This window comes from Chelonoidis abingdonii, chromosome 3, assembly GCF_003597395.2.
Source record: "Chelonoidis abingdonii isolate Lonesome George chromosome 3, CheloAbing_2.0, whole genome shotgun sequence".
NCBI lineage: Eukaryota > Metazoa > Chordata > Testudines > Testudinidae > Chelonoidis > Chelonoidis abingdonii.
In genome coordinates, this window is record NC_133771.1 from 155,469,651 (window position 1) to 155,483,871 (window position 14,221).

General features: G+C 42.9%; 1 protein-coding gene across 6 annotated transcripts in view; it reads left to right on the plus strand.

The window, feature by feature from the left end:
• Positions 1-14,221, plus strand: part of RNF8 (ring finger protein 8) — a 34,479-nt gene that overhangs the window by 291 nt on the left and 19,967 nt on the right. For all 6 annotated transcript variants that reach the window (XR_012655602.1, XM_075064263.1, XM_032770715.2 and 3 more), the window contains exons 2-4: positions 4,585-4,713; positions 10,589-11,338; positions 12,899-12,961. Coding sequence is in view for 5 of the 6 variants with exons in the window: in XM_075064263.1 (XP_074920364.1) it covers positions 4,585-4,713; positions 10,589-11,338; positions 12,899-12,961 (942 nt within the window). In the remaining variant the exon portion in view is untranslated. The remainder of the gene's footprint in view (positions 1-4,584; positions 4,714-10,588; positions 11,339-12,898; positions 12,962-14,221) is intronic.

Here is a 14,221-nt window from a genome sequence, read left to right on the forward strand (position 1 = left end):
AGGAGCGGTGAGGGATGAGCAGGGGAAGGGGTCTGGGCTGGTGGCAGGGATGTGATGAGTGGGGGAGGGGCGGGAGGTGAGGTGATGAGCCGAGGGAAGGGTTGGGGGGCTGGTGGCGGGGGAGGAACGGGGAGGTGATGAGCAGGAGGAAGAGGTTGGTGGTGGGAAAGGGGTGGTGAGGGGTGAGCAGGGGGAAGGAGTCTTTGGGCTGGTGCTGGGGGAGAAGGCGGGGGCAGTGAGGTGATGTTGGGCTGAGGGCTCCTTGGTGTTTCCCACGTGCCCCAAAGCCACTGTTGAAATGGGGTCCTGAGCCCTGCAGACCAGTGATTCTCAAATTTCCCGACTACTGTACCCTTTGCAGGAGTCTGATTTGTCTTGCGTACCCCAAGTTTCACCTCACTTAAAAACTACTTGTTTACAGAATCAGACATAAAAATACAAAAGTGTCACAGCACACTAATACTGAAAAAATTGCTTAATTTCTCATTTTTACTGTATAATTATGAAATAGACTGGAATTTAAGTATTGTACTTACATTTCAGTGTATAGTGTATTGAATAGTATAAACAAGTCATTGTGTGAAATTTTATGTTGTCCTGATTTTGCTAATTCTCTTTGTTTAGCCTGTTGTAAAACTAGACAAATATCTAGATGAGCTGATGTACCCCTAGGGTTATGTATATCCTAGGCTGAGAACCACTGCTGTAGATGAGGCAGCAGCCCTCTAGTATGGGATGAGGGTTGGTTGGTTTCCATTCCAGCCCTTGTCTCTTGTGGTGGGGGATGGGGGTCGCGAGGTCTAGTGGGCAGGGCTGAGTGCAAGCCGGTCCCACTCTCTGCAGGAAGCCAGCCCTGCTTTACAGGTGAAAGGTCTCTTTGCTGCCTGTGGCAGTGTGTGGAAATCTTGGCAGAGTGGTGGCAGCTTCCTCAGAGTTGCTTGTATAATAATCCTCTGAATGAGTGAAAGTCTTCTCCAGAGGTGTTACAGGTCCTGCCAGGTATTAGCGTCCTAGCAGAGAAGAACCAGACTTTTGACTAACCGAGCGAGGCGGGCTTTCTGTTTGGGAGTGTAATCTTTTGTTGCCTCTTGGACATAGAAAAGGCCTAAAATATTTGTGGCTGGTGATGGAGGGAAAGCAGAATATTTTTTCTTCAGAGGTTCAGGGAACTGGAGTGGGGGCTTTCTCAGTCTTTAATTGAAGGAACAGGGTGCTGAAATTCTGACAGATTCCTTTCACCCTGCTGTTTACCAGATATATATTAAACAGAATGGAATTAAAAAAAAACAACAAAATAAGGCTTTAAGCAGTGAGTTAATTTCCCCTCTCAATGCTAGAAAATCAGGATTAACAAGACATGAATTTCTAGTTTAAGAAAGAGGTGAGAATCCTCTTTAAAAATTAGTCTTTCTGATCTGTACCTTACAGAAGCTAAAAAGGATACAGTAACTTCTCACTAAACGCTGTTCCTGAAAAATGCGACTTTAAGCAAAATGATGTTAAGCAAATCCAATTTCTCTATAAGTATTAATGTAAATGAGAGGGTTAGGTTCCAGGGAAATTTTTTTCAGCAGATAAAAGACTATATTATGTATATATATACACACACACACACACAATATAAGTTTTAAACAAACAATTTAATAGTGGTACACAGTGATGATGATTGCGAGGCTTGGTTGAGGTGAAGGAGTCAGAGGGTGGGATATTTCCCTTAGTGCTAAATGATTAACTAGCTATTGGCTGAGCCCTTAAGGGTTAACTCTCTGTCTACACAAGGCAGCAAGAATGGAGGGAGGTATGCACATTTCCCTTAAGTACACTGCCATGTTAATTAGATCAGCTTGCTGAGAGGGCAGCTGCTGCAAGCTCCCTCTGTCTTGAGCTCTGGTGTGTCCCCTCTGCTCTATGGAAGATGGGGCAAGCAGGGTGCAGGAGGGAGGGGACACCCTGACATTAGCCTCCCTCTTCCTTCTCTCCCCCCCCACAGCAAGCAGGAGTCTCTGGGAGCAGCACATGGCAGTGAGGAGAGGGACAAAGCTGAACTGCAGGCAGCTGCTGCACAGGGAACTTATGGGGGCGGGGAGCTGATAGGAGGCTGCTGGTCCACCCTGGTTCCAAGACCCCACCAGCTAGCTGCAAGGGCTGCTCTTCCTGCAGGCAGTAGACAAAGCAGGTGGCTGCCAAACAACTTTATAAGGGAGCATTACACAACTTTAAACGAGCATGTTCCCTAATTGATCAGCAAGGTAACAACAAAACAACATTAACTGGGATGACTTTAAGGGTATGGCTACACTTGAAATTTCAAAGCGCTGCCGTGGCAGCACTTTGAAGTGTGAGTGTGGTCGGAGCGCCAGCGCTGGGAGAGAGCTCTCCCAGCACTGCATGTAAACCACATCCTCTACGGGTGTAGCGTGCAGCGCTGGGAGTCGTGCTCCCAGCGCTGCTGCATTGATTACACTGAGGCTTTACAGCGCTGTATCTTGCAGTGCTCAGGGGGGTGTTTTTTCACACCCCTGAGCGCGAAAGTTGCAGCGCTGTAAAGTGCCAGTGTAGCCATACCCTAAGTGAGGAGTTACTGTACAATCATCGGAAATGACTAATACAAAGTAAACGCCGGTTGAGTAATTTATGTGTGGAGTAGTACTCAAGGGCTTGAAAATGACATGACCAATACTGATGTATGCAAGTGTACATTTTCACTTCCTTGAAGATCATGTGACTTTGCACAATTCTGGATTGTTTGATAAACATGTGAAATGCTGTTCTTTCATAGATTCCAAGACCAGAAGGGACATTGTAATCTAGCCTGATCTCCTGTATAACACAGGCCATAGAACTTCCTCAAAATAATTTTCCCCCTCCCCTTTGAGAACCTCTGTGGTAGACTGAAGAGCCTATTATTAAATATTTGTTTTCCATATAGGTACTTACAGACTGTAATCAAGTCACCCATTTATCTTCTCTTTGTTAAGCTAAACAGATAGTCTCAAGGAGCTCAATCATCATAAGGAATCCTTTAATCATTCTCATGTTTGTTCTAAATCCTTTCCAATTTATCAACATCCTTCTTGAATTGTGGACACCAGAATTGGACACGTATTCCAGCAGCAGTTATACTAGTGCCAAATATAGAAGTAATATAATCTCTGCTCCTTCCTGAGATTCCCGGTTTTGCATTAAAGGATCACTTTAGCCCTTTTGATGACAGCATTGTCCCGAGAGCACATGTTCAGCTGACTATCCATCGTGACCCACAAATCTTTTTGAGAATCACTACTTCATAGGGTGAGGTCCCCCATGCTGTTAGTATGACCTACATTGTTTGCTCCTAGATGTATACCTTTAGGTTTAGCTGTATTAAAACACATATTGTTTGCTTGTGTGCAGTTTACCAATCAGTCCAGATTGCTCTGAATCAGTGGCCTGTCCACTCCCCCATTTTTAGTGTCATCTGCAAACTTTATCAATGATTTTTTGTTTCTTGCAGGTCATTGATAAAAATGTTAAATAGCGTAGGGCCAAAAACCAATCCCTGTGGGACCCCACTAGAAACACCTGTTCAGTGATGATTCTCCATTTACAATTACATTTTGAGACCTATCTGCCAACTTTTAATCCCTTTAATGTGTGCCATATTTATTTTACATTGTTCTAGTTTTTTAAGCAAAATGTTATTCGTTACCAAGCCTAAGTACAGTACATCAGTGATGTTACCTTTGTATGAATTATTGGGCCACAGTGGTATTTTTCATTGCTCAGTATGAACTTTCAGGTTGCGTTGATGCCTGTCTTTCAGCTGTGCCATACTCTTCAGGTAAATAATGACTCCCGAGAGTCACAGGGATTGGAGGAAATAACTAAACTGTTCAAATGCTCTGGTAAATTGACTTAGAGATTGAACAGTAAAAAACTTCAGCCTCTCCCAAAGTTAGAGGAACCACAACTCCTGCTCTCCCTAGTCACCAAGAAAATTCTCCTCTAAGTGAGCCTTCATTGTCTGAACCTCCAGCTCAGTTAGAGAGTCTAGGTGTCTCAAGTAAGACTGGAGAGTCATACTGCTATACATCAATGTCTCTGTAGGTTCTTGAGCAACCTGAAGGAATTTATGCAGCTCAAGTTTCTAAGGTTGCTCACTACAGTTCTGAACAAAGAAAATGTGAGGATGCTAGCATCATTTTTTCTGAAGCCTTCATCAGAGATTTTTTACTAAGTGTTTTAGCCAGAAGATGGAAGGAGGTTGGTTGTTGGAGTACTCTTCTAAAGGAGATTTATCAGTTAAATGGACACAAATGTTCCCCTCTCGTAAAACACCATTGTGCTTCAGGCTTTTTCAGGGCTTCCCCTTAGCTTTTGACTCTTGGATTTAAACGTGAAGTTGTGTCACATTCAGTAAAAGTTATAAGTAGTAAGCATGTGTGTGGTTAGCGTTAAACTTACTACTTTGAACCCCAGTAGAAACTACTGTACAAAGCAAATTCATCCCATATGTTTATTTTACTGTATTTAAAAGCAAAGCAGATAGATCACTCTTTCTGTATTTGTTGCTAATGGTGGCTATTAAACTGTTTTTATCTTTAGGTAACTATAGGCCGAGGATTTGGTCTCACCTACCAGCTGATCTCAAAAACCTGCCCACTTATGATCTCTCGTTACCACTGTGTTTTCAAGCAGAATGCACAAGGCCAGTGGACAGTTACAGACAACAAGGTACTGAGATTGAAGGTGTTTTAATTGCACTGAGAGATATTGAAGATGACTTCCCATTTGGGAGCTGTGTCTGAGTAGGTGTGGGGTCATAATTAGGAAGTACAGGTAACCCTGAGTCATGCTGTAATACAGTCTAGCTTGGGTAAAAGACCTATGGGAACATGTGCTTCTAGTTGTGCACCCTGAATCTGGAATTTCATCCTAGCTGAGACCCAGGATTCCAAGTCAGGCTTATTCACATTTGACTACAAGGGATACTTCCTGCTTTTAGCTTCTTCTCTTTAATAGAGCACTTTGATGCTACTAGATAGTGAAGTACTGCAGGGAGTATTGGTCCTGAGAGCCTGTCTGTGAACTTTGTATTGTTGTGCAAAGAATAACTATGAAGGCTGACATACATTGGCCAAACCAGACAGTCTCTATGCAAAAGAATAAATGGACACAAATCTGACATCTGGAATTATAACATTCAAAAACCAGTGGGAGAACACTTCAGGCTCTCTATCCACTCAGTGATAGACTTGAAGATGGCAATTTTACAACAAAAAATCTTCAAAAACAGACTCCTAAGAGAGACTGCTGAACTTGAATTAATATTCAAATTTGATACAATTAACTTGGATTTGAGCAGAGACTGGGAATGGTTGGGCCATTACACTGATTGACTCTATTTCCCCGTGTTAAGTATCCTCACACCTTCTATGGGTCATCTCGATTATCACTTCAAAAGTTTTTTTTCTCCTGCTGACGATAGCTCATCTCAGTTGATTGGCCTCTAACAGTTGGTATGGCTACTTCCACCTTTTCATGTTCTCTGTATGTATAAATATCTTCTTCCTGTTTGTTCCAGTCTGTGCATCCGATGAAGTGGGCTGTAGCCCATGAAAGCTTATGCTCAAATAAATTTGTTAGTCTCTAAGGTGCCACAACTACTCCTGTTCTTTTTGCGGATAGAGACTAACACGGCTGCTACCCTGAAACCATTCTTAAAAAGGATAGTGATCCTGCAGTATTAATTAAATGACGAACTAGTGCCAATTATTGTAGTGGCACAACTATAATTTAGTTTTAATAAACTAAAATTGAAGATGGTTTTCTGATCATGAAACTGGCTTTTAATTCCATTGGTTGACATGAAACACAACTTCATCATTTGGCTAGAGTAAAGAATTGAGATCCAAATACTAAAATGCCTACTATTTTGTTTGCTGACAATGGCAAGATGCTTGTCCCCTTTGATTCAAGTCCCTTTCCCCATGCTTTCCTTCAGGCTGGAAAATTATTAAAGTCAGGAAGCTGAGTGAAAACCAGTTAGATGTAACATTCGGAATGTTCTATAGTATAACGTAACTTATAAAGGATTCAGTTGTAAGGCCAAGAACAAGTGAAGGGACTAGAAGACATACAATGAGTATTCTTAAAATCTCAGCCTTGTTTGTTTTGATGCATCCAATACAAAGTGCATAACCAATACAATACAAAGTGCATCCAATACAAAGTGCTTAACCAATCCAATACAAAGTGCTTTGTATTTTTAACATGAAAAAGTAAAACCAGAAAATAACCAATCTCCCATCTACAAATACTAGCTCCAAGAATCCCTCCCTCCCTGAGAGCCAGGAAAAGAGATGGGCTCTACAGCATGCCCTAATAGTCAACAGATTCCTGTTATTTTGGAGGTAAAATGCAATGAGAGGAGGGAATTTTAAATGGAAAGATCCCTCATGCCCTATCAGCAGCCCTCTGTCTCCTGCACACAGGCCCAGGTAGCTGCTGTGTTGTACTTGGACTAGAAGATCAGTTACTACAATTATTGCAGAGTGACATGTGCACTTACATGCACCCACTGGAGACAGTGAGGGGGAGGAGATGGTTTAAGATTAAATGAAAATTCCCCCATCCCCCTCCCCAAAATATAATCATATGTTCATATGCACCTTCTTACCATTTTAGTTGTAATTCTCCTTCCTCGCATGTAAATTTCACACTTTTCTTGGACCGAAAAATAGACTAGAAATAGGCCAGATTCCTATAAAAGTAAACTAAAAATAAAAGGTATTAATTTTTTCTTTCCTGTACTTGAGACCTCCTGTTTTTACATTTGCTGTTTAAAATTCTTCTGGATGAACAATGTGTTATCTGTGATGGCAGCTCCACCTCTGTTCTTTTTGTCCACAAAGGCAAGGAAATACACAGTGAAGAATCAACGCTCCAGTTCCTGTTCTGGGGATAGGGCAACTGAGAGCTTCTAAGTGATCTGGATGTTGAGGTTATATATCTAACTGCATCATGATGGATCACTTTGTTCTCTCTCAATAGTTTCTCGTCACAGGGCATTCTTTAACTATGCTCATTCAATTTCTGAGAGTGTTGAAATGCACCCTTTAGCTGGTTTGTAGTAGATTAGAATGGAAAAGGCCTTGCTGAGTCCTACAGTCAGTTGCCTTGAAATATGTGTACAGTACTACACTACTGATCTCTAAAGTTTCCTAGGAGTTGGGGCTGGAAGAGACTTTCTAAATCTGTGGAGTCCAATGTTTCTGGGGAGTACCAGTCATCCACAGGAATACCATTGGGTATACCAACCTCTCTTTCATTGGGGCAATAGAGTTTCCTTGTTAAGCTAGGGATAGAGGTGTCTATCATACTAGTCACGTAAGTCTGAAGTTCTAGTCCTGAAGTATATAGCAGTAGTTGGACACTATTGTGCTAAGTCATCAAGTGTGATCCCTTGCTGCACCTGCTGCATGTTATCACCTCTACTATTCCCTCAAGCTTATCATCATATTTCTTTGCGATTCTTCCATTGCTGATGACCCTATAGTCTGTACTGAGCACAGTTCAATTGGGAGAGCAATAAAGCAATGCGCAGACAATCCAGTAAGTTTTTGGAGAGAGTTGGGGACAACTTCCTGGTACAAATGCTGGAGGAACAACCTAGGGGCAGTCCTCCTCTTGACCTGCTGCTTACAAACAGGGAAGAATTGGTAGGAGAAGTAGAAGTGGGTGGCAACCTAGGCAGCAGTGACCATGAGATGGTTGAGCTCAGGATCCTGACAAAAGGAAGAAAGGAGAGTAGCAAAATACGGACCCTGGATTTCAGAAAAGCAGACTTTGACTCCCTTAGGGAACTATTGGGCAGGCTCCCTTGGGAGGCTAATATGAGGGGGCAAGGAGTCCAGGAGAGCTGGCTGTATTTTAAAGAAGTCTTATTGAGGGGACAGGAACAAACCATCCCGATGTGCCGAAAGAATAGCAAATATGGCAGGCAACCAGCTTGGCTTAACAGTAAAATCTCCAGTGAGCTTAAACACAGAAAGGAAACTTACAAGAAGTGGAAATTTGGACAGATGTTTAGGGAAGAGTATAAAAATATTGCTTGAGCATGCAGGGGTGTAATCAGGAAGGCCTATGCACAGTTGGAGTTGCAGCTAGCAAGGGATGTGAAGGGTAAAAAGAAGGGATTCTACAGGTATGTTAGCAACAAGAAGGTGGTCAGGGAAAGTGGGGGATCCTTACTGAATGTGGAAGGCAATGTAGTGACAGATGATGTGTATAAGAAACCAAAGCAGTCAATGCTTTTTTTGCCTCCGTCTTCACAGACGAGGTCAGCTCCCAGACTGCTGCACTGGGCAGCACAGTATAGGAAGGAGGTGAAAGTGATAAAAGAACAAGTTAAGGACTATTTAGAAAAGCTGGACATGCACAAGTCCATGGGTCCAGATGCAATGCATCCCAGGATGCTGAGGGAGTTGGCTGATATGATTGTAGAGCCACTGGCCATTATCTCTGAAAATTCGTAGTGAGTGGGGGAGGTCCTGGGCAATTGGAAAAGGGCAAATATAGTGCCCATCTTTAAAAAAGGGAAGAAGGAGAACCCGGGGAACTACAGAGTGATTAGCTTCACTTCAGTCCCTGGCAAAATCATGGAGCAGGTCCTCAAAGAGTCCATTTTGAAGCACTTAAAGGAGAAGAAGGTGATCAGGAACAGTCAGCATGGATTCACCAAGGTCAAGTCATGCTTGACCAACTTGATTGCCTTCTATGATGAGATAACTAGCTCTGTGGATATGGGGAAAGCGGTGGATGTGATATATCTTGTAACAAAGCTTTTGATACAGTCGCCCACAGTATTCTTGCCAGCAAGTTAAAGACGTATGGATTGGATGAATGGACTATAAGGTGGCTAGAAAGCTGGCTAGATTGTCTGGCTCAATGGCTCAATATCTAGTTGGCAGCTGGTATCAGACGGAGTTACCCAGGGATCAGTCCTGGGGCTGGTTTTGTTCAACATCTTTATTAATGATCTGGATGATAGGATGAATTGCACCATCAGCAAGTTCGCAGATGACACTAAACTGAGGGGCAGAAAGAGATATGTTGGAGGGTAGGGATAGGGTCCAGCGTTAGCTAGACAAATTGGAGGATTGGGCCAAAAGAAATCTGATGAGGTTCAACAAGGACAAGTGCAGAGTCCTGCACCGCTACAGGCTTGGGATCGACTGGTTAAGCAGCAGTTCTGCAGAAAAGGACGGGGGGATTACAGTGGACGAGAAGCTGGATATGAGTCAGCAGTGTGCCCTTGTTGCCAAGAAGGCCAACAGCATCTTGGTTTGTATTAGTAGGAGCATTGCCAGCAGATCGAGGGAAGTGATTATTCCCCTCTATTCAGCACTGGTGAGGCCACACCCGGAGTATTGTGCACAGTTTTGCCCCCCCCCCCACTACAGAGGGTATGTGGTCAGATTGGAGAGAGTCCAGCGGAGGACAACAAAAATGATTGGAGGGCTGGGCACATGACTTACAAGGGGAGGCTGAGGGAACTGGGTTTATTTAGTCTGCAGAAGAGAAGAGTGAGGGGGTATTTGATAGCAGCCTTCAACTACCTAAAGGGGGGTTCCAAAGAGGATGGAGCAAGGCTGTTCTCTGTGGTGGGATATGACAGAACAAGGAACAATGGTCTCAACTTGCAGTGGGGGGAGGTCTAGGTTGGATATTAGGAAAAACTTTTTCACTAGGAGGGTGGTGAAGCACTGGAATGGGTTACCCAGAGAGGTGGTGGAATCTCCATCCTTAGAGGTTTTTAAGGCCTGGCCTGAAAAAGCCCTGGCTGGGATGATTTAGTTGGTGTTGGTCCTTCTTTGAGCAGAGGATTGTACTAGATGACCTCCTGAGCTCTCTTCCAACCCTAATATTCTATGGTTATTGTTAGGAGGCTTTTCCTCTCTTGGTGTCTAGTCTAACATAGCCCTCTTTTCAGTATAAAACCATTGCTACGTGTTATACATCTTCTGGTATATCTTCTCCTTCCTTTTGTGTTTTTCTATGTTTGTACAGAGCTGGTTTACATTTTCCCCTCTGCTTTCTTTTTGTATAAATTTAGTCCCTTTATCCTCCTTTCTTTGTAGCCTGTTTTTGAACTCTTGGTGACATGCCTAAATAAGTATTCTTGACAAATCATACCAGTGTTTCATTGATCTCTCTGTTGCGGAGTCTTTCCTAAGGGCTAGCTCAAACATTTCCCATGAAGCTTCAGAGTATTGTTTCCTCTTTAAACCACCATAGGCCATCAAACACTTCCTTCTTTTTCTTCCATGTGGTTGCCTAAATCAATTTTATTCTTAAGAGTTGTAGAAGGAAATCCATACTGGTGGTATAACTATTTCAATCTTTCTCTCTGTCTCTCTCTCTCACACACGAACGACACTGACTCAGTTGTTTGGGTCGTGCAAAAGCTGTTAGACAGTTTATTGAATTGTCTTTGCACTATTCTTTCTGAAAAGGTAGGCTGTGTTTGCGGCAACCAAAAATACCTTGTGGAGGAGTTCCCTTAAATGTACATTGATAAGTTTTGCTGATTTCTGTTTGTTTTCAGAGTCTAAATGGTGTTTGGTTGAATAAGGAACGTCTTGATCCATTAAAGGCCTATCCAATAGGTGAAAGAGACCATATTCAACTAGGAGTGCCTTTGGATAACAAAGAGACTGCTGAATATGAATATGAAGTGATTAAGGAAGAATGGGAGAAAGTTAGTCCATTTTTAGCCCCGAGGAATGACCAACTGATGGGGAAACCTAAGGGTGCAAGAATTAAACGTAAACTTAGTTTGGAGGAATCAGAGGCATCTGGAGCAGAAGGCCCTTCGAATTCCAGATCTAAAAGGGACAGAGTGTCCTGCGATAGTGAACCTTTGGGTAGATCATGTGGGAGGGCAGAACTGGCCAAACAGCCAACAGAAAACATGGATGTCAAGCTGCCTTCTCCTGGACCAAGCATGGAGGAGGATAAAGCTACAGTGTATTGTAATCCTATGAATTCTGAGAAAGCTACATCTCTTAGCCATAAGGACCAGAAAGCCTCTAGTCTGGCACAGTCTTGGACTGGTTTGGAAATGCTGAGGCAAACCCTGGGAAATATAATGAAGCTGAAAGTCAAGGTGGAGGAGAAGCAGACAGCTGTTTTGAGAGTGAAGAAGAGCAGAAAGTCTGGCCAAAAAGAGCTCAGAGTGATGGAGCAGGAGCTGCGGGAATTGCAGGACCAGTTGTGCACTGAACAGGAACATCAGCAGCAGAGAGTGGAACAGCTGGAGAGGACATTCTATGATGAGCAGCAGCAGCTTCTGGAGGTATGCACATTTGTATAGACATTATCATCCATTCCAGAAGTATGCCACTTCCAAACATACAGACCTAGGGAATGGGTAGAAACAAAAGGGGCTAAACTAGGTAAGAGATTAGTAATGGGGTTTAACCTCAAAGGCAGGTTCAGCACAAATTGATAGTAAAAGCACTGTTGCCACCTGAAAGCTGAATGGTCTGTGTGAAATGAATATTGTTTCTGTGTTCTCCCTTGTGGTTGTAGAGAGGATGAGGACTGAATGGGTCGTTGAGATTGAACTCCTCTTCTACCTCTGGACATAGGTTACCAGGTCCAGAATGAGTTGCATTGAAAGTCCTTTCCCATTCAAACAGGAGAATCAGTGGGCACTGCTACTTCCAATGATCCAGATTGTCTAATGAATAAAATGCAGGAAGGGCCATTTCCTTACTTGTAAATAGGGTTTCCTTCACAAAACGCTCGCTCTGGAAGTCTTACAGGCCTGTACACATTCATATGGATATGTAACTAGCCGTCAGATTTAAAAAAAAAAGGGGGGGGGATAGCTCAGTCGGGGAGGGATAGCTCAGTGATTTGAGCATTGACCTGCTAAACCCAGGGTTGTGAGTTCAATCCTTGAGGGGGCCACTTAGGAATCTGGGGCAAAAAAAATTGGTCGTGCTAGTGAAGACAGGGGGCTGGACTCAATTACCTTTCAAGGTCCCTTCCAGGTCTAGGAGATAGGTATATCTCCAGTTATTATTATTTATTATAAGTTCTGTTCTCTGTCTCTGTTATTGAGTTTGTTAACAAGTATGTTTGAAAGCAAGAGAGAATCCAGCTGAACATGGATTGGTCATTCTTCCTAGTAATTGGGAACAGGCAGGAAAACCTATTAGTCCAGATAATTGAACACTTAATTGTAGAAACCTTGCATACAGGAAGAGAGAGATTCTCTGTCTCTGCCCATACTGGAGGAGGGATCCAAAGCAGCAGTGGGAGTTGTCTACAGTAGTGTGGTAGTTTAATCTCCTTAGATGTGTTCCCAAAAGGAGTTAAAACATTTCTGTTTCCGCACTTACAGCCTGTTACTTCCCTTTCTCTGCCTTGTGAACATTCTAGTCCCATTAAAGCTAAAATAACTTGGAGACGTTTCGGATATGTGATATTCAAGGATATTGTCCACCAAGAGTTATAATGTGTAAGTTTAGATGGCTCTGATCATTCAAGAGCCCGGCGAGAACTGAAGGTGAGGTATTTCTTAGGTTTGCTTTACACTGGTGACACTCCCTTCATTTATCTGTTTCTAGCATGAGAGAAAGTAGGTTTCTCTTTCTCCCTGTTCCTCTAGCCCAGTCATTAGACCGCAGGCCAAAGCCGGACTGCCAGACACTTATGAATGGACCCTGAAATCTTTTTATTTACCTATCTTTTTTTAATTATTTTTTTCTCTGGAGTCTGGACCTTGATCATATCTTGACAAAAATAATTGACTAGCTGTTCCTGACCTCTTTATATTGCTTAGTTTGGTTCCATAATTGTTTTTCTTCCCCCAGCAAAACTCTCCTTTTGTGTCTTATTTTTTCAGGGAGTGAAGAAGCAGCAAGGGGAAGAGAATTTAAAGGAGCAACTGGCCCAGATTCTGCAGGAGGTAACTTACTACAGAGCTAGGCGTGATCCAGCTGTGTAATGTGGGGAATGCCTAAATTTTGCCTGCTATTCTGGCAACTGGCTGGGGAGCCCAAGGACTGTCCCTCAAGAACAGATTGCAACTGCTTTTCATCTATGTGATACAGGTGACAAATTCCACACTCCATGATAATTGGCAAACAGAAATACTGTGGAAAAAGAGCAAAAATACACTAAAATCCAAATACAACCTAAAAGCTGTAGGTAGCTGTAACAGATTAATAGATTCATAGACTCTAGGACTGGAAGGGACCTCGAGAGGTCATCGAGTCCAGTCCCCTGCCCTCATGGCAGGACCAAATACTGTCTAGACCATCGCTGATAGACATTTATCTAACCGTACTCTAATATCTTCCAGAGATGGAGATTCCACAACTTCTCTAGCATTTATCCAGTGTTTAACTACCCTGACAGTAGGAACTTTTCCTAATGTCCAGCCTAAATGTCCCTTGTCGCAGTTTAAGCCATTGCTTCTTGTTCTAGTCATTAGAGACTAGGGAACATTTTCCTTCCTCTTGATGCACACCTTTTTAGTACTGAAAACTGCTATCATGTCCCTCTCAGTCTCTCTTTTCCAAACTAAAGAACACCAGTTCTTTCAGCTTCCCCCTTATAGGTCATGTTCTCAAGACCTTTAATCATTCTTGTGCTCTTCTCTGGACCCTCTCCAGTTTCTCCACATCTTTCTCTGAAATGCGTGCCCAGAACTGGACACAATACTCCAGTTGAGGCCTAACCAGTGCAGAGTAGAGCAGAAGAATGACTTCTCGTGTCTTGTTTACAACACCACTGTTAATGCATCCCAGAATCATGTTTGCTTTTTTGCAACAGTATCACACTGTGACTCATTATTTAGCTGTGTCCACTATGACTCCTAGATCTCTTTCTGCCATACTACTTCCTGACGATCTCTGTCCATTCTGTATGTGGTGAACTGGTTGTTTCCTTCCTAAGTGAGCACTTTGCATATTGTCTTATTGAACTTATTCGGTTACCTCAGACCATTCTCCAATTTTCCAGATTCATTTTGAATTTGACCCTGTCTTTCCAAGAGCAAGTTGCAATCCCTCAGTTTGGTATCGCCGGCATAACTTAATAAGCGTTACTTTCTATGCCAACTCTAAGTCATTGATGAAGTATTGCAACAGACTGGTCCCACTACAGACCCCTGCAGAACCTCACTTGTTATATCCTTTCCAGCAGGATTGGAGCATCTCTCCTG